The sequence below is a fragment of the Hyla sarda genome, chromosome 6, assembly GCF_029499605.1.
Source record: "Hyla sarda isolate aHylSar1 chromosome 6, aHylSar1.hap1, whole genome shotgun sequence".
NCBI classification, from domain to species: Eukaryota; Metazoa; Chordata; class Amphibia; order Anura; family Hylidae; genus Hyla; species Hyla sarda.
The window spans coordinates 48,980,626-49,001,243 of record NC_079194.1 but is presented as its reverse complement, the minus strand read 5'-3'; the positions used below and the strand labels follow the sequence as shown (position 1 = coordinate 49,001,243).

Genomic DNA, 20,618 nt, shown 5'->3' with positions numbered 1-20,618 from the left:
TACCCCAGTCCCCCCCCCAGACAGCCCCTGTTGCTACTACTTCTGGTAGTAACTTCCTGGGCAGTAACTTACGGCCACAGCAGTGTCTCATCTTGACCAGTGATTGGCTGAGTGGGTAAGTCCTTGTTCTGCACCTTGTCCAGTGTCTCATCTTGGCCAGTGATTGGCTGAGTGGGTAAGTCCTCGATGTCCTCCACTGTCACGATGCCGGCTGGCAGGTAGTGGATCCTCTGTGCCAGAGAGAGGGATTGGCGTGGACCGTGCTAGTGGATCGGTTCTAAGTCACTACTGGTTTTCACCAGAGCCCGCCGCAAAGCGGGATGGTCTTGCTGCGGCGGTAGTGACCAGGTCGTATCCACTAGCAACGGCTCAACCTCTCTGGCTGCTGAAGATAGGCGCGGTACAAGGGAGTAGACAGAAGCAAGGTCGGACGTAGCAGAAGGTCGGGGCAGGCAGCAAGGATCGTAGTCAGGGGCAACGGCAGGAGGTCTGGAACACAGGCTAGGAACACACAAGGAAACACTTTCACTGGCACGATGGCAACAAGATCCGGCAAGGAAGTGCAGGGGAAGTGAGGTGATATAGGGAAGTGCACAGGTGATCACACTAATTGGAACCACTGCGCCAATCAGCGGCGCAGTGGCCCTTTAAATCGCAAAGACCCGGCGCGCGCGCGCCCTAGGGAGCGGTGCCACGCGCGCCGGGACAGGACCGACGGAGAGCGAGTCAGGTACGGGAGCCGGGGTGCGCATCGCGAGCGGGCGCTACCCGCATCGCGAATCGCATCCCGGCTGGAGGCGGTATCGCAGCGCCCCGGGTCAGTGGATCTGACCGGAGCGCTGCAGTGAGGAGAGTGTAGCGAGCGCTCCGGGGAGGAGCGGGGACCCGGAGCGCACGGCGTAACAGTACCCCCCCCCTTGGGTCTCCCCCTCTTCTTAGAGCCTGAGAACCTGAGGAGCAGACTTTTGTCTAGGATATTGTCCTCAGGTTCCCAGGATCTCTCTTCTGGACCACAACCCTCCCAATCCACTAAAAAAAAGGTTTTCCCTCTGACCTTTTTGGATGCCAGAATCTCTTTGACGGAGAAAATGTCCGAGGAGCCGGAAACAGGAGTGGGAGGAACAGATTTGTGAGAGAAACGGTTGATGATAAGTGGTTTAAGAAGAGAAACGTGAAAGGCATTAGGAATACGAAGAGAAGGAGGAAGAAGAAGTTTGTAAGAGACAGGATTAATCTGGCACAAAATTTTGAAAGGACCAAGATAGCGTGGTCCCAACTTGTAGCTAGGGACACGGAAGCGGACATATTTAGCGGAGAGCCATACCTTGTCTCCAGGGGAAAAAATGGGAGGAGCTCTTCTTTTCTTATCCGCGAACTTCTTCATGCGTGATGAAGCCTGTAAGAGAGAATTTTGGGTCTCTCTCCATATGATGGAAAGATCACGAGAAATTTCATCCACAGCGGGCAGACCAGAGGGCAAGGGGGTAGGGAGGGGGGGAAGAGGGTGACGGCCGTACACCACGAAAAATGGGGATTTGGAGGAAGATTCAGAGACTCTGAAGTTATACGAGAATTCGGCCCATGGTAGAAGATCTGCCCAGTCATCCTGGCGGGAGGAAACAAAATGTCGTAAATAATCACCCAAGACCTGGTTAATTCTTTCTACTTGTCCATTGGATTGAGGATGATATGCAGAAGAAAAATTTAATTTAATCTTGAGTTGTTTACAGAGAGCCCTCCAGAATTTAGACACGAATTGGACGCCTCTATCCGAGACGATCTGCGTAGGCAACCCGTGAAGACGAAAAATGTGTACAAAAAATTGTTTAGCCAACTGAGGCGCTGAAGGAAGACCAGGAAGAGGGATGAAATGTGCCATTTTGGAGAATCGATCAACGACCACCCAAATAACAGTGTTGCCACGGGAAGGGGGTAAGTCAGTAATAAAATCCATACCAATCAGAGACCAAGGCTGTTCGGGGACAGGCAGAGGATGAAGAAAACCAGCGGGCTTCTGGCGAGGAGTCTTATCCCGGGCACAGATAGTGCAGGCTCGCACAAAGTCCACAACATCCGTCTCTAGAGTCGGCCACCAATAGAAGCGAGAGATGAGTTGCACAGATTTCTTGATGCCCGCATGACCTGCGAGATGGGAGGAGTGACCCCATTTGAGGATTCCGAGGCGTTGGCGTGGAGAAACAAAGGTCTTTCCTGGAGGAGTTTGCCTGATGGAGGCTGGAGAAGTGGAAATCAGGCAGTCAGGAGGAATGATGTGTTGCGGAGAGAGTTCAACTTCAGAAGCATCCGAGGAACGAGAGAGAGCATCGGCCCTAATGTTCTTATCGGCAGGCCGAAAGTGAATTTCAAAATTAAATCGGGCAAAGAACAGAGACCACCTGGCCTGGCGAGGATTCAGCCGTTGGGCAGACTGGAGGTAGGAGAGGTTCTTGTGATCGGTGTAAATAATAACTGGAAATCTTGATCCCTCCAGCAGATGCCTCCATTCCTCAAGTGCTAATTTAATGGCTAGAAGCTCTCGATCCCCGATGGAGTAGTTCCTCTCCGCCGGAGAGAAGGTCCTAGAAAAAAAACCACAAGTAACAGCATGCCCGGAAGAATTTTTTTGTAGAAGGACAGCTCCAGCTCCCACTGAGGAGGCATCAACCTCCAATAGGAAGGGTTTAGATGGGTCAGGTCTGGAGAGCACGGGAGCCGAAGAAAAGGCAGACTTGAGCCGTTTAAAGGCGTCTTCCGCTTGAGGAGGCCAAGACTTGGGATCGGCATTTTTTTTGGTTAAAGCCACGATAGGAGCCACAATGGTAGAAAAATGTGGAATAAATTGCCTGTAATAATTGGCGAACCCCAAAAAACGTTGGATAGCACGGAGTCCGGAGGGGCGTGGCCAATCTAAGACGGCAGAGAGTTTGTCTGGATCCATTTGTAGTCCCTGGCCAGAGACCAAGTATCCTAGGAAAGGAAGAGATTGGCATTCAAACAGACATTTCTCTATTTTGGCATAGAGTTGATTGTCACGAAGTCTCTGAAGAACCATACGGACATGCTGGCGGTGTTCTTCTAGATTGGCAGAAAAAATCAGGATATCGTCCAGATATACAACAACACAGGAGTATAAGAGATCACGAAAAATTTCATTAACAAAGTCTTGGAAGACGGCAGAGGCGTTGCACAGGCCAAAGGGCATGACCAGATACTCAAAGTGTCCATCTCTGGTGTTAAATGCCGTTTTCCATTCATCCCCCTCTCTGATGCGGATGAGATTATAAGCACCTCTTAAGTCCAGTTTGGTAAAGATGTGGGCACCTTGGAGGCGATCAAAGAGTTCAGAGATGAGGGGTAGGGGGTAGCGGTTCTTAACCGTGATTTTATTAAGACCGCGGTAGTCAATGCAAGGACGTAGAGAGCCATCTTTTTTGGACACAAAGAAAAATCCGGCTCCGGCAGGAGAGGAGGATTTACGGATAAAGCCCTTTTTTAAATTTTCCTGGACGTATTCAGACATGGCAAGAGTCTCTGGGGCGGACAGAGGATAAATTCTGCCCCGGGGTGGAGTAGTGCCCGGGAGGAGGTCGATAGGACAATCATAAGGCCTGTGAGGAGGTAGAGTCTCAGCTTGTTTTTTGCAAAAAACATCCGCAAAGTCCATATAGGCCTTAGGGAGACCGGTTACAGGAGGAACCACAGAGTCACGGCAAGGGTTACTGGGAACCGGTTTTAGGCAGTCCTTGGAACAAGAGGGCCCCCAACTCTTGATCTCCCCAGTGGACCAATCCAGGGTTGGGGAATGAAGTTGAAGCCAGGGAAGTCCAAGGAGAATTTCAGAAGTGCAATTGGGGAGGACCAAAAGTTCAATCTTCTCGTGATGAGATCCGATGCACATTAGAAGGGGCTCCGTGCGGAAACGTATGGTACAGTCCAATCTTTCATTGTTTACACAATTGATGTAGAGGGGTCTGGCGAGACTGGTCACCGGGATGTTGAACCTGTTGACGAGAGAGGCCAAAATAAAATTTCCTGCAGATCCGGAGTCCAAGAAGGCCATAGTAGAGAAGGAGAAGGCAGAGGCAGATATCCGCACAGGCACAGTAAGACGTGGAGAAGCAGAGTAGACATCAAGGACTGTCTCACCCTTGTGCGGAGTCAGCGTACGTCTTTCCAGGCGGGGAGGACGGATAGGACAATCCTTCAGGAAGTGTTCGGTACTAGCACAGTACAGGCAGAGATTCTCCATGCGGCGTCGTGTCCTCTCTTGAGGTGTCAGGCGAGACCGGTCGACCTGCATAGCCTCCACGGCGGGAGGCACAGGAACAGATTGCAGGGGACCAGAGGAGAGAGGAGCCGGGGAGAAGAAACGCCTCGTGCGAACAGAGTCCATATCCTGGCGGAGCTCCTGACGCCTTTCGGAAAAACGCATGTCAATGCGAGTGGCTAGGTGAATGAGTTCATGTAGATTAGCAGGGATTTCTCGTGCGGCCAGAACATCTTTAATGTTGCTGGATAGGCCTTTTTTAAAGGTCGCGCAGAGGGCCTCATTATTCCAGGATAATTCTGAAGCAAGAGTACGGAATTGTACGGCATACTTGCCAACGGAAGAATTACCCTGGACCAGGTTCAACAGGGCAGTCTCAGCAGAAGAGGCTCGGGCAGGTTCCTCAAAGACACTTCGAATTTCCGAGAAGAAGGAGTGTACAGAGGCAGTGACGGGGTCATTGCGGTCCCAGAGCGGTGTGGCCCAAGACAGGGCTTTTCCAGACAGAAGGCTGACTACGAAAGCCACCTTAGACCTTTCAGTGGGAAACTGGTCCGACATCATCTCCAAGTGCAGGGAACATTGGGAAAGAAAGCCACGGCAAAACTTAGAGTCCCCATCAAATTTATCCGGCAAGGATAGTCGTAGACCAGAAGCGGCCACTCGCTGCGGAGGAGGTGCAGGAGCTGGCGGAGGAGATGATTGCTGAAGCTCCGGTAGTAACTGCTGTAGCATAACGGTCAGTTGAGACAGCTGTTGGCCTTGTTGCGCTATCTGTTGTGACTGCTGGGCGACCACCGTGGTGAGGTCAGCGACAACTGGCAGAGGAACTTCAGCGGGATCCATGGCCGGATCTACTGTCACGATGCCGGCTGGCAGGTAGTGGATCCTCTGTGCCAGAGAGGGATTGGCGTGGACCGTGCTAGTGGATCGGTTCTAAGTCACTACTGGTTTTCACCAGAGCCCGCCGCAAAGCGGGATGGTCTTGCTGCGGCGGTAGTGACCAGGTCGTATCCACTAGCAACGGCTCAACCTCTCTGGCTGCTGAAGATAGGCGCGGTACAAGGGAGTAGAGAGAAGCAAGGTCGGACGTAGCAGAAGGTCGGGGCAGGCAGCAAGGATCGTAGTCAGGGGCAACGGCAGGAGGTCTGGAACACAGGCTAGGAACACACAAGGAAACGCTTTCACTGGCACGATGGCAACAAGATCCGGCAAGGAAGTGCAGGGGAAGTGAGGTGATATAGGGAAGTGCACAGGTGATCACACTAATTGGAACCACTGCGCCAATCAGCGGCGCAGTGGCCCTTTAAATCGCAAAGACCCGGCGCGCGCGCGCCCTAGGGAGCGGGGCCGCGCGCGCCGGGACAGGACTGACGGAGAGCGAGTCAGGTACGGGAGCCGGGGTGCGCATCGCGAGCGGGCGCTACCCGCATCGCGAATCGCATCCCGGCTGGAGGCGGTATCGCAGCGCCCCGGGTCAGTGGATCTGACCGGAGCGCTGCAGTGAGGAGAGTGTAGCGAGCGCTCCGGGGAGGAGCGGGGACCCGGAGCGCACGGCGTAACATGCACCTTGTCTTAGAAGCAGGCAGAAGAGGCAAGCATTAGGGGACTAGAGGGACAGCTCCACAACTTCAGTGGGACCTGCAAGAACGTGGTAGGTAAGTTTAACTCCCCCCCAGCCCTAGCATTATTTATGAAGAATGTGGCACACTGGAATATTTCTTTAAAGATTAGGACACAAAGTAAAACTACACTTTTAATAATTTGAAGCAATCTTGTCCAGTCTGCTTTGCTGAATTGCTTTAGTTCAAGTGCACTGAAGGGCTTTAGGCATTTATTCCCACTGGTTGTACCACAGTGACTCAATAAGATTCTTCTTAGGCCACCTCGGTATAGGTCCTGATCCATTGTTTTTCTTGCTTTGCACCTTGCCTTGAGTGTTGTACTTCTGCTTAGTCTTGTTTGATCCTCGCCCTGTTTATTCTCATCTGTATAGAGTCCTGAATGCAGTCACATGTTCACTCACCTTTATCCCTGGTAAACCTGCAGCAGTCATATATAATCCTGGTTTCCCATTTGTCTGTTCTTGCCTGTATACCCTTCGTGTCCTGACTTGTTTCCCTGACCTCTGCACAGTTCTGTTACATTTTTTGACTTGTGACGCCCCTGCATCTTATATAGCAGGGAATGCCGTCTAGTTGTGGATCCTCTGTCTAAGGTGGATAGGCAAGTAGACTGGAAAAGTGGTTCTGTGTTAGCTCATGGCTGCACTATTTCCTGCTTTATGTGACAAGAATTCTCTATATTATCCACTTGGATTGTTGTCTTGCTATATGAACCCCTTGTGCTACAGCTTTAGATCATGAATAAAGACTAAACATTCTCCTTCAGATTATCCTGCTAAAAAGTAAAATTAACAGCTCTGACAACTATGGCAAGTAGAACTTAAAAACAAAATAATATCTACACAATATCACACTGCCACCACCATGTTTGACTATTGGTATGATGTTCACCCTGTAGAATTCTATGTTAGCCCTATGTCAGATATAGCAGGATCCATGTCATAAAAAAAAAAAAACATTTAGCTTAAGAGTATTAAGAATATTAGCTCAATATTCAATAAACTTAATATTCTCTACTTTTTTATTTTATTTATTTTTTATGAACCAAAATTAGGTATGGAGTATAAAAGGAGAGAAAGTACAGATTCTGCCTCTTTTCTTTCTTTAATCCACGGAATACAGAGCAAAACTTCACAGAAACTGGACCATGTTCAGGGAGTGTCATGAACAGTAAAATTTTATTTTTTTTTCACTGATAAAAAAAAAAAAAAACTGTAAAAATCAGCCAGTTTTATAATAATAATGCATTTCATAGTTGTTGATAATCTGTTAGAAAAGATCAATTGAAAGAAAAATAATTGTGTAACTTCCAAAATACAATTACATAAATCAGTGGAATAGTTACTGTATTTCTTGAAATTAAATGATTGTTCTATCATGAGGAATGACAATATATACTGTATCGACGTTACATTGCAAGAGATCCATTGTCACGATTCGGCTCACAGGTAGTGGATCCTCTGTGTCAGCGAGGGATTGGCGTGGACCGTGCTGGTGGACCGGTTCTAAGAGGCTACTGGTGTTCACCAGAGCCCGCCGCAAAGCGGGATGGTCTTGCTGCGGCAGTAGCAACCAGGTCGTATCCACTAGCAACGGCTCAACCTCGCTGACTGCTGAGAAGGCGTGGGACAGAAGGACTAGGCAGAGGCAAGGTCAGACGTAGCAGAAGGTCGGGGCAGGCGGCAAGGTTCGTAGTCAAGATGGATAGCAGGAGTTCAGGTAACACAGGCTTTGGACAACACTAAACGCTTTCACTGGCACAAGGCAACAAGATCCGGCAAGGAAGTGCAGGGGAGGTGATCAGATATAGCCAGGGAGCAGGTGGAAGCCAATTAAGCTAATTGGGCCAGGCACCAATCATTGGTGCACTGGCCCTTTAAGTCTCAGAGAGCTGGCGCGCGCGCGCCCTAGAGAGCGGAGCCGCGCGCGCCAACACATGACAGGAGGGGCCCGGGATGGGTAAGTGACCTGGGATGCGATTCGCGAGCAGGCGCGTCCCGCTGTGCGAATCGCATCCCCGACGGCCATGTCAGTGCAGCGCTCCCGGTCAGCGGGACTGACCGGGGCGCTGCAGGGAGAGAGACGCCGTGAGCGCTCCGGGGAGGAGCGGGGACCCGGAGCGCTAGGCGTAACAGTACCCCCCCCCTTAGGTCTCCCCCTTTTTTTGTCCGACAACTGCTTTACCTGGGACGAGGACACCGGGAGTGAATGGAGGGTTTCCTCAAAGGCAGGCAGTACAGCAGGAGTGGGAATGGGGAGGGAGGGCAGAGGGTGAAGCTTGGCACAGGGCAGGGTGACACAAGGACGGGGGCCATAAGGAGGCACTGAGGCTTGCCTGACGGGACTGGGAGGGGGGGAGAGGCATCTCTTGTGGCAAGCAGAGTCCCAGTTTTTGATCTCCCCGGTGGTCCAGTCAAGGGTGGGAGAATGAAGCTGGATTCATGGCAGACCGAGGAGGACCTCAGAGGTGCAGTTGGGGAGGACGAAAAATTCAATCCTTTCGTGGTGGGGTCCAATGCACATCAAGAGGGGTTCTGTGCGGTAACGCACGGTGCAATCCAATCTGACTCCGTTGACCGCAGAAATGTAGAGCGGCTTGACGAGACGGGTCACCGGGATGCGGAATTTATTCACAAAAGAATCCAGAATAAAATTCCCAGAGGCACCAGAGTCCAAGCAGGCCACGGCTGAGAGGGAGGAGTTGGCTGAAGAAGAAATCCGCACGGGCACCGTGAGACGTGGAGAGGCAGACTTTGAACCAAGAGACGCCACACCCACGTGAGCTGGGTGCGTGCGTTTCCCAGACGTGGAGGACGAATAGGGCAATCCACCAAGAAATGCTCGGTACTGGCACAGTACAGTCAAAGATTTTCTTCCCTACGGCGATTCCTCTCTTCCTGGGTCAGGCGAGACCGATCCACTTGCATGGCCTCCTCGGCGGGAGGCCCAGGCGTAGATTGCAGCGGATACTGTGGGAGAGGTGCCCAGAGATCTAAGTCTTTTTCCTGGCGGAGCTCTTGATGTCTCTCAGAAAAACGCATGTCAATGCGGGTGGCCAAATGGATAAGTTCTTGCAGGTTGGCAGGAATCTCTCGTGCGGCCAGCACATCCTTGATGCGACTGGATAGGCCTTTTTTAAAGGTCGCGCAGAGAGCCTCGTTATTCCATGATAATTCGGAAGCAAGAGTACGAAATTGGATGGCGTACTCGCCCACTGAAGAATTACCCTGGACCAGGTTCAGCAGGGCAGTCTCGGCAGAAGAAGCTCGGGCTGGCTCCTCGAAGACACTATGGACCTCAGCGAAGAAGGACTGGACTGTGGCTGTGGCAGGATCATTGCGGTCCCAGAGCGGTGTGGCCCAAGACAAAGCCTTTCCTGAAAGAAGGCTCACTACGAACACCACCTTAGACCGTTATGTAGGAAACAAGTCCGACAACATCTCCATATGCAGGGAACACTGAGACAAAAATCCACGGCAGAGTCTAGAGTCTCCATCAAATTTGTCCGGCAGGGACAAGCGGAGGCTAGGAGCGGCCACTCGCTGCGGAGGAGGTGCAGGAGCTGGCGGAGGAGATGGTTGCTGCTGTAGCAGAGGCAGAAGTTGCTGTAACGTGGCGGTCAACTGCGACAGCTGCTGTCCTTGTTGGGCAATTTGCTGCGATTGCTGAGCGACCACCGTGGTAAGGTCAGCGAGACTTGGCAGCGGCACTTCAGCGGTATCCATGGCCGGATCTACTGTCACGATTCGGCTCACAGGTAGTGGATCCTCTGTGTCAGCGAGGGATTGGCGTGGACCGTGCTGGTGGACCGGTTCTAAGAGGCTACTGGTGTTCACCAGAGCCCGCCGCAAATCGGGATGGTCTTGCTGCGGCAGTAGCAACCAGGTCGTATCCACTAGCAACGGCTCAACCTCGCTGACTGCTGAGAAGGCGTGGGACAGAAGGACTAGGCAGAGGCAAGGTCAGACGTAGCAGAAGGTCGGGGCAGGCGGCAAGGTTCGTAGTCAAGATGGATAGCAGGAGTTCAGGTAACACAGGCTTTGGACAACACTAAACGCTTTCACTGGCACAAGGCAACAAGATCCGGCAAGGGAGTGCAGGGGAGGTAATCAGATATAGCCAGGGAGCAGGTGGAAGCCAATTAAGCTAATTGGGCCAGGCACCAATCATTGGTCCAGCACATGACAGGAGGGGCCCGGGACGGGTAAGTGACCTGGGATGCGATTCGCGAGCGGGCGCGTCCCGCTGTGCGAATCGCATCCCCGACGGCCATGTCAGTGCAGCGCTCCCGGTCAGCGGGACTGACCGGGGCGCTGCAGGGAGAGAGACGCCGTGAGCGCTCCGGGGAGGAGCGGGGACCCGGAGCGCTAGGCGTAACATCCATCTTGAATCTATGCTCCATTTCAAATCTTGTAGCGATAGTAAATCTTTTGTGTTCTGTATACTGTATATCCTGGTACAGGTGTCACTAGGGGCTGCAACAGACTATCCAGCCACATAGACAACCTTTCATTGATTCACACAATTCCAGCCACTATTGGGTGCTAGTGTTGAGCGCGAATATTCAAAATGCTAATTTTTACCGTGAATATCGGCACTTCGCGATTTCGCAAATATTTAGAATATAGTGATATATATTCGTAATGATGAATATTCGTGTTTTCTTTTTTTTTAAATGAGAATATTTATGCGAATATTGGCACTTCCAGACTGGACACTGATCCCTCCCTTCTTTTAGGTGAAAGACATAATTGCGCATGCGCACTATGCAAATTTCATTACGAATTTTTGCATGAAAAAAAAAAGAACAAACATAGCGAATATGCGAATTTCGCGAAGATAGGATGGATATTTGTCCATATTTTACTGAAATATTGAGAATTTTAATATGGTCCCTGCATGCTTATCACTATTGGGTGCAGTGGAGGCGAAAAAATATCTTTAGGGTATGTTCAGACTACGGATTGTGAACGGAATCTCCACTTGCAGAGTTCCGCGAGTAGAGATTCCATCTGGTGGCCACCGCCGAAATACTTTGACGGCACTGCGCCATCACCACTGACGGCTATGCAGTGTTCGCGAACTTCCGCGCAAACAATGAACATGTTCTTTCTTTGCGCAGAACAATTTCAGCAGGGTAATTGTCCGCCGCTGAAATTCCGCAGTGTGAACGGGTCTCGCGGAAACCCATTCACACTGATGTTTATGTTCTCAGTGCGTAATTCCGTTATTGGAATTCCACTCATGGAATTCCACGGGAATTACGTAGTATGAACATACCCTTATGAGGCTTGGGCAAAGAATGAAAGATTGGCGTGACTGGATTCTTCACCTGTAAATAATCCCTCATCCTTTCTGAAAAAAAGTCCAAGATGGACACCTTCCTGCAAAATACATGACAATTTCTCTTGCATTGTATTAATGGGATCTGAACTCATTTTTTGGTATGTAAAGGAATCATTTAGCATGCTCCAGACTTGTGGTCCAATATGACCTCTGAGCCTCCTTTATCAGAAGATTTTCTTATGATCTCGGTATATTCCTGGAGTTCTTCCATAGGTCTCTAGGGGTCATATTGGAACGGGTAACTGGACAGGATTTAATCATCTTCTCCAACTCAAATATTTTTGTTTCTACTTTATGCTGGAAAAAATCCATACAATTCTCATGAGAATTCATAGGGTAAATATATAATTATATTTTATCTGAATGCGTTCTGACGTGACTAATGTTTCAGGGTTGGACCCTTCAATGTCCTGTAACTCATTCAGTTCCATAAGAGCAAGTTGTTCCCGTAAGGTGTAACTGAGTGGGATCTCCATTGAACCTGTCTGATTGAGGGTGTTGTAATATCACTGACCACTACCCTTATCTGGATCCTCCCGAAAAAAATGTTTTTTTCACTGTCAATGAAGATATAAATCTATTCACGTCCTATAATTTCCTATACGCATCGAATTGTTGATCCAGAACATAATTACGACCTTTGAACAGGAGGGAAAGTTGTTCTGATGTTAAAGGGGTACTCCATTGCTTAGCGTTTGGAACAAACTATTCCAAATGCAGGAGCCGGTGCCGGGAGCTCATGACGTCATAGCCCTGCCCCCTCAATGCAAGTCTATGGGAGGGGGCGTGTCATGCCCCCTCCCATAGACTTGCATTGAGGGGGCAGGGCGTGACATCATGAGGGGGATAGGACTATGACGTCACAAGCTCCCGGCGCCAGCTTCAGCGTTTGGAACAGCTTGTTCCAAACGCTGAGCAGCAGAGTACCCCATTAATATTTTGGTAGAGAGATTCAATACAGTGACGTTTTCGGATTCTATTGCCGACACTGGAGGAGTGAGGATGAGTGACATTAGACGAAGTGGAGGGGTGAGGATGAGTGACATTAGACGAAGTGGAGGGGTGAAGATGAGTGACATTAGAAGAACTGGAGGGGTGAGGATGAGGGACATTAGACGAAGTGGAGGGGTGAGGATGAGTGACATTAGACGAAGTGGAGGAGTGAGGATGAGTGACATTAGATGAAGTGGAGGAGTGAGGATGAGTGACATTAGATGAAGTGGAGGGGTGAGGATGAGTGACATTAGATGAAGTGGAGGGGTGAAGATGAGTAACATTAGATGAAGTGGAGGAGTGAGGATGAGTGACATTAGACGAAGTGGAGGGGTGAGGATGAGTGACATTAGACGAAGTGGAGGGGTGAAGATGAGTGACATTAGACGAACTGGAGGGGTGAGGATGAGTGACATTAGACGAAGTGGAGAGGTTAAGATGAGTGACATTAGACGAAGTGGAGGGGTTAAGATGAGTGACATTAGACGAACTGGAGGGGTGAAGATGAGTGACATTAGATGAAGTGGAGGGGTGAGGATGAGTGACATTAGATAAGGTGGAGGGGTGAAGATGAGTGACATTAGACGAACTGGAGGGGTGAGGATGAGTGACATTAGATGAAGTGGATGGGTGAGGATGAGTGACATTAGATGAACTGGAGGGGTGAGGATGAGTGACATTAGACGAAGTGGAGGGGTGAGGATGAGTGACATTAGACGAACTGGAGGGGTGAAGATGAGTGACATTAGACGAAGTGGAGGGGTGAGGATGAGTGACATTAGACAAAGTGGAGGAGTGAGGATGAGTGACATTATATGAAGTGGAGGAGTGAGGATGAGTGACATTAGATGAAGTGGAGGGGTGAGGATGAGTGACATTAGATGAAGTGGAGGGGTGAGGATGAGTGACATTAGATGAAGTGGAGGGGTGAAGATGAGTAACATTAGATGAAGTGGAGGAGTGAGGATGAGTGACATTAGACAAAGTGGAGGAGTGAGGATGAGTTTGAATTTCCTTTCTGTCTGACCACAGTGCTCTCTGCTGACACCTCTGTCCATGTCAGGAACTGTCCAGAGCAGGAGAGGTTTGCTATGGGGATTTTCTTCTACTCTGGACAGTTCCTAAAATGGACAGCGGTGTCAGCAGAGAGCACTGTGGTCAGACAGAAAGGAAATTCAAAAAGAAAAGAACTTCCCGTGGAGCATATAGCAGCTGATAAGTATTGGAAGGATAAAGATTTTTAAATAGAAGTAATTTACAAATCTGCAACACAAAAAGAAGAAAACGTGGAGCGCTCACCAATCCAGTAGTTAGATAGGCATTGGAAGCTGATCCATGGACCGGGTCAGTCACGAGCAGGGAGGCTGCAGATGGATCCGGGGGAGTTCAGACGTCGGGCCACGGACCGTATCACGCCCCTAGGCCGTATCACGCCCCTAGGCGCTTCGTCAGGCCTAAGCGGCCTGACGAAGCGCCTAGGGGCGAGATACGATCCGTGGATCTAACTACTGGATTGGTGAGCACTCCACTTTTTCTTCTTTTTGTGCTGCACATTTTACAGTTTCTGCGGCGTGTAGCGCTACCTAGATCTGACACTATCACACCTGTGCCCCTCACATGTGCGGGTAATTACTCGACTTCATGGGTTTGAGGCAGTGCCGGTTTCTCTGGCTTACGCTTTTTGTGTGTTATGATCATTTACAAATCTGTTTAACTTCATGGCACCGGTTGATTTAAAAACAAATGTTTTCCAGCGGAGTGCCCCTTTAATTCACCTTTTCACTTAGAACTAGTTGGTGTTGGATAGTTTTTTTCATCTTAATTCCACTGCGGTTTTGAAACAGTAAAGTGTGACAAATATAAAACAAAAATAGAAGAAATCAAAGACTTTTTACACCTTATCAGCATTTTATAGCTCTGGGAATCCTTATTTTCAGATCAATAAACTACTGAAATATTTCAGATGGTGACTTACTAAAAGTGATTCACCCTATTGCTCAATTCTAGTTATTCTGCTACATTTTCCAGCACTTCTGGAAAGTTAACTTTCATTAAGTGAGTAGTCAACACCCACTTTCCACTTTTTTTTTTTTTAACTCATCAGACAAAGATGCAATATTTCCAGGACTATATAAGCTTAGAAATATTCTCCCCAGCCAAATTTCCTGTACATCTCCCAAACAAGGTGAGCGGGAAAACCATATACCATATACTGATAGAGATGATTTGATCACTGGTGCAGCAGAATGCAACATATTATATATTTATATTATATATTTATTATATTAGATATTTATTATATTTTTACTATATTAGATATTTGTATAATATCTTTTTTATATTAGATATTTATAATAGATATTTATTATATTAGATATTTAAATTATCTTAGATTTTTATATGGTATATTTACCATGTAAGATATTTATATGATATATATTTACTATATTAAATATTTATATTATATATTTATTATATTTTTACTATATAAGATATTTATATGATATATTTTTTATATTAGATATTTATATTATATATTTATTATATTAGATACGGTATTTATATTATCTTAGATTTTTATATGGTATATTTACTATGTAAGATATTTATATGATATATATTTACTATATTAAATATTTATATTAGATATTTATTATATTTTTACTATATTAGATATTTATATGATATTTTTTTATATTAGATATTTATATTAGATATTTATTATACTAGATATTTATATTGTCTTAGATTTTTGTATGGTATATTTAATATGTAAGATATTTATATGACATATATTTACTATATTAAATATTTATTGTATTTTAACTATATTAGATATTTATATGATATTTTTTTTATATTAGATATTTATAATAGATATTTATTATACTAGATATTTATATTATCTTAGATTTTGATATGGTATATTTACTATATTAGATATTTATATGATATATATTTACTATATTAAATATTTATATTAGATATTTATAATATTTTTACTATATTAGATATTTAAATGATATTTTTTTATATTAGATATTTATATTATATATTTATTATACAAGATATTTATATTATCTTAGATTTTTATATGTTATATTTACTATATAAGATATTTATATGATATATATTTACTATATTAAATATGTATATTAGATATTTATAATATTTTTACTATATTAGATATTTAAATGATATTTTTTTATATTAGATATTTATATTATATTTTTATTATACTAGATATTTATATTATCTTAGCTTTTTATACGGTATATTTACTATATAAGATATTTATATGATCTATAGTTACTATATTAGATATTTATTTTAGATATTTATTATATGAGATATTTATATTAGTAATGTATTATATTAGATTTTTATATTAGATATTTATATGATAGATTTACTATTTTAGATATTTATATGATATATTTATTATAGTAGATATTTATAGGATGTATATTTACTATATTACTATGTTATACTTTCTAATATTTATTGTATTTGTGACTATTATTTCATTTATAAACTTTTTTTTTGCTTTTGAAATAAAGGTATTATGCCCAGGTGTTAATTACCATTGAAATGAAGATCTACAGCGCCCCCCTAATCCTCTTCTTTATCATTTCCGTCCCATCAGTGTCATCTCAAAGTAAGAGAAAATTTATTAGACAAACTAAATTTACAATGACAAGAATTCTAAGTATCTAAAATGGAAGAAAATCGAATTGTTTTGTAGTGATGATGGTTGCGGTGTTCTCGAGATGCACTGTATTGATCCAAAGAATTGATTGTAGAATGTTGTATAAAATAACCTACACAAAAACAAAGCATTCACATGTAATCACAAACCAACATACAACACACACACACACACATATATATATATATCTCTACACACACACATATATAGTAAAGCTTATCCAGTACAAAACAAGGCCTATAATAGCCATGTAACCTTAAAAAAAAAGAAGAAATAAGTTATGGCTGGAGGCAAAGGAGTCCATTGTCAATTATCTAATGCATTACACAGCTATCCTTACAAAAAGGATGAGGGTCTATTCACATGGCAGAATTCCGCCTTAAAGGGGTACTCCGGTGAAAACCTTTTTTCTTTTAAATCAACTGGTGGCAGAAAGGTAAACATATTTGTAAATTACTCTATTAAAAAATCTTAATCCTTCCAGTACTTATTAGCTGCTGAATGCTACAGAGGAAATTCCTTTCTTTTTGGAACACTGATGACATCACAGTGCTCTTCTGACATCTCTGTCCATTTTAGCAACCATGCATAGCAGATGTATGCTAAGGGCAGGATGGTGGCTAAGTGGTTAGCACTGCTGCCTCACAGTGCTGGGGACTTGAGTCCAAAGGACAACAATAAATAAGGCGTTATTATTATTATTATAATAACGTCAGCAGAGAGCAGTGGGGTCGTGATGTCATCAGAGAGCATTCCAAAAAGAAAAGAATTTCCTCTGTAGTATTCAGCAGCTAATAAGTACAGGAAGGATTAAGATTTTTTAATAGAAGTAATTTACAAATATGTTTAACTTTCTGCCACCAGTTGATTTAAAAGAAAAAAGGTTTTCACCGGAGTACCCCTTTAAATTAAGGCCCATAGACCTCTATGGGATTCCGCACTCCCATTCACACTTCTGAATTTCCGCTTGAGGAATTCCGCTAGCAGAATTCCGCAAGCGGAAATTCAGAAGTGTAAATGGGAGTGCAGAATCCCATAGAAGTCTATGGGCCTTAATTTGAGGCGCAATTCCGCAAGCAGAAATTCTGCCGTGTGAATAGACCAAACTGTGGACCTTGAGTTGTTGCAAAACTACAACTCCCAGAATATAGTTGGCTGTCCGGGCCTGTTGGTAGTTTGGCAACATTTCGAGGTCCACAGTTTGGAGACCACTGCACTACAGGATGCACACTGTTATGCCTTACCTGTTTATGCTGTATATGGGACAGCTACATTAGGATGGGTTTTTACACATAGGGGGACATTTATCAAAACCTGTCCAGAGGAAAAGTTGCTGAGTTGCCCATAGCAACCAATCAGATCACTTCTTTTTAATTTTTGAAAAGGCCTCTGAAAAATGAAAGAAGCGATCTGATTGGTTGCTATGGGCAACTCAGCATCTCTTCCTCTGGACAGGTTTTGATAAATCTCCCCCTATAGGGTGTTTTGCTAGTGGTTTTGGTGGCATTGATTGGCACAATCTTTTGTCTTTCAAAAATACAATGGCCAGATGTAGGGTTTTGTGCACAAAGTGTTATTTTTTCCACACATATTTCATTTGTAAAAATGCACCCCAAAATTACAAATGCATTTTTAACATTAATGTGCTCTATGTTAGTCTATGGGAATTTGGTTGTCTGGGCGCACAATCTGTAAAAAATGCAGATGCACCTTTTACACGGCAGCAAAAATGCTTCCATTAAGGCCAGGTTCACACTACGGAATTTCCGCCTGAAATTCCGCTTTGAAATTGCAGGCAGAAATTCCGCTTACTAAAATGTTTAGTGTAGTGAATGGGTTTCCATTCACAAATTCACACTTCGGAATTTGTGAAAGGAAAATCTGCTTGGAAATTTCCGCCTGAATGGCGTTGCTCATTCTTTAGGCGGAAATACTCGCGGAACACAATGTAGTCTATTGGAGACTGCAGTGTCCGCGCGGTCCTAGTGCCGACTTATTCAGTCAGCGCTGGCCACACTCGGAATATCAGGGCGGAAATTTTCTGTGTGAACCTAGCCTAATGGTTAAAAAAATGCAGACACAATTTAATGGACACATTTTTACACTTGAAAAAACACTGTGTGAACATGTCACAAAATGAAAAAATAATTTTACATGTATTATAGAAGCCTAGTGACATTACACAGAAGTAGTAGTAATAACAGTGATAGTATGGGAGTAGTAGTAATAGCAGTAATAGTATGGGAGTAGTAGTAATAGCAGTAATAGTATGAGAGGAGTAGTAGTAATAGCAATGATAGTATGGTAGTAGTAGTAATAGCAGTGATCATATGGGAGTAGTAGTAATAGCAGTAATAGTATGGGAGTAGTAGTAATAGCAGTGATAGTATGAGAGGAGTAGTAGTAATAGCAGTGATACTATGGGAGTAGTAGTAATAGCAGTGATAGTATGGGAGGAGTAGTAGTAATAGCAGTGATAGTATGGGAGTAGCAGTAATAGCAGTGATAGTATGGGGGTAGTAGTAATAGCAGTGATAGTATGGGAGTAGTAGTAATAGCAGTGATAATATGGGAGTAGTAGTAATAGCAGAAATAGTATGGGGTTAGTAGTAATAGCAGTAATAGTATGGGAGTAGTAGTAATAGCAGTAATAGTATGGGAGTAGTAGTAATAGCAATGATAGTATGGGAGTAGTAGTAATAGCAGTAATAATAGTATGGGAGTAGTAGTAATAGCAGTAATAATAGTATGGGAGTAGTAGTAATAGCAGTAATAATAGTATGGGAGTAGTAGTAATAGTATGGGAGTAGTAGTAATAGCAGTAATAGTATGGGAGTAGTAGTAATAGCAGTAATAGTATGGGAGTAGTAGTAATAGCAGTAATAGTATGGGAGTAGTAGTAATAGCAGTAATAATAGTATGGGAGTAGTAGTAATAGCAGTAATAATAGTATGGGAGTAGTAGTAATAGCAGTAATAGTATGGGAGTAGTAGTAATAGCAGTAATAGTATGGGGGTAGTAGTAATAGCAGTAATAGTATGGGAGTAGTAGTAATAGCAGTAATAGTATGGGAATAGTAGTAATAGCAGTGATAGTATGGGAGTAGTAGTAATAGCAGTAATAGTATGGGGGTAGTAGTAGTAATAGCAGTGATAATATGTGAGTAGTAGAAATAGCAGTGATAGTATGAGAGGAGTAGTAGTAACAGCAGTGATACTATGGGAGTAGTAGTAATAGCAGTGATAGTATGGGAGGAGTAGTAGTAATAGCAGTGATAGTATGGGAGTAGTAGTAATAGCAGTGATAGTATGGGGGTAGTAGTAATAGCAGTAATAGTATGGGAGTAGCAGTAATAGCAGTGATAGTATGGGGGTAGTAGTAATAGCAGTGATAGTATGGGAGTAGTAGTAATAGCAGTAATAGTATGGGAGTAGTAGTAATAGCAGTGATAATATGTGAGTAGTAGTAATAGCAGTGATAATATGTGAGTAGTAGTAATAGCAGAAATAGTATGGGAGAAGTAGTAATAGCAATGATAATATGGGAGTAGTAGTAATAGCAGTAATAGTATGGGAGTAGTAGTAATAGCAGTAATAGTATGGGAGTAGTAGTAATAACAGTGATAGTATGGGAGTAGTAGTAATAGCAATGATAATATGGGAGTAGTAGTAATAGCAGTAATAGTATGGGAATAGTAGTAATAGCAATGATAATATGGGAGTAGTAGTAATAGCAGTGATAGTATGGGAGTAGTAGTAATAGCAGTGATAGTATGGGAGAAGTAGTCATAGCAGTGATAGTATGGGAGTAGTAGTAATAGCAATGATAATATGGGAGTAGTAGTAATAGCAGTAATAGTATGGGAGTAGTAGTAATAGCAGTAATAGTATGGGAGTAGTAGTAATAGCAGTGATAGTATGGGAGTAGTAGTAATAGCAGTGATAGTATGGGAGTAGTAGTCATAGCAGTGATAGTATGGGTGTAGTAGTAATAGCAATGATAATATGGGAGTAGTAGTAATAGCAGTGATAGTATGGGAGTAGTAGTAATAGCAGTGATAGTATGGGAGTAGTAGTCATAGCAGTGATAGTATGGGTGTAGTAGTAATAGCAATGATAATATGGGAGTAGTAGTAATAGCAGTAATAGTATGGGAGTAGAAGTAATAGCAGTAATAGTATGGGAGTAGTAGTAATAGCAGTGATAGTATGGGAGTAGTAGTAATAGCAGTGATAGTATGGGAGTAGTAGTAATAGCAGTAATAGTATGGGAGTAGTAGTAATAGCAGTAATAGTATGGGAGTAGTAGTAATAGCAGTAATAGTATGGGAGTAGTAGTAATAGCAGTAATAGTATGGGAGTAGTAGTAATAGCAGTAATAGTATGGGAGTAGTAGTAATAGCAGTAATAGTATGGGAGTAGTAGTAATAGCAGTAATAGTATGGGAATAGTAGTAATAGCAGTAATAGTATGGGAGTAGTAGTAATAGCAGTAATAGTATGGGAGTAGTAGTAATAGCAGTAATAATAGTATGGGAGTAGTAGTAATAGCAGTGATAGTATGGGAGTAGTAGTAATAGCAGTGATAATATGTGAGTAGTAGTAATAGCAGTAATAGTATGGGAGTTGTAGTAATAGCAGTAATAGTATGGGGGTAGTAGTAATAGCAGTAATAGTATGG

General features: G+C 44.2%; 1 protein-coding gene across 5 annotated transcripts in view; it reads left to right on the top strand.

Moving 5' to 3' along the window:
* Positions 1–15,800: 15,800 nt before the first annotated feature.
* PRG4 (proteoglycan 4) overlaps positions 15,801–20,618 on the top strand; it is a 103,398-nt gene continuing 98,580 nt past the window's right edge. For all 5 annotated transcript variants that reach the window (XM_056523645.1, XM_056523644.1, XM_056523643.1 and 2 more), the window contains exon 1: positions 15,801–15,889. In XM_056523645.1, coding sequence (XP_056379620.1) covers positions 15,823–15,889 — 67 coding nt within the window. In that variant the 5' untranslated portion in view covers positions 15,801–15,822. The remainder of the gene's footprint in view (positions 15,890–20,618) is intronic.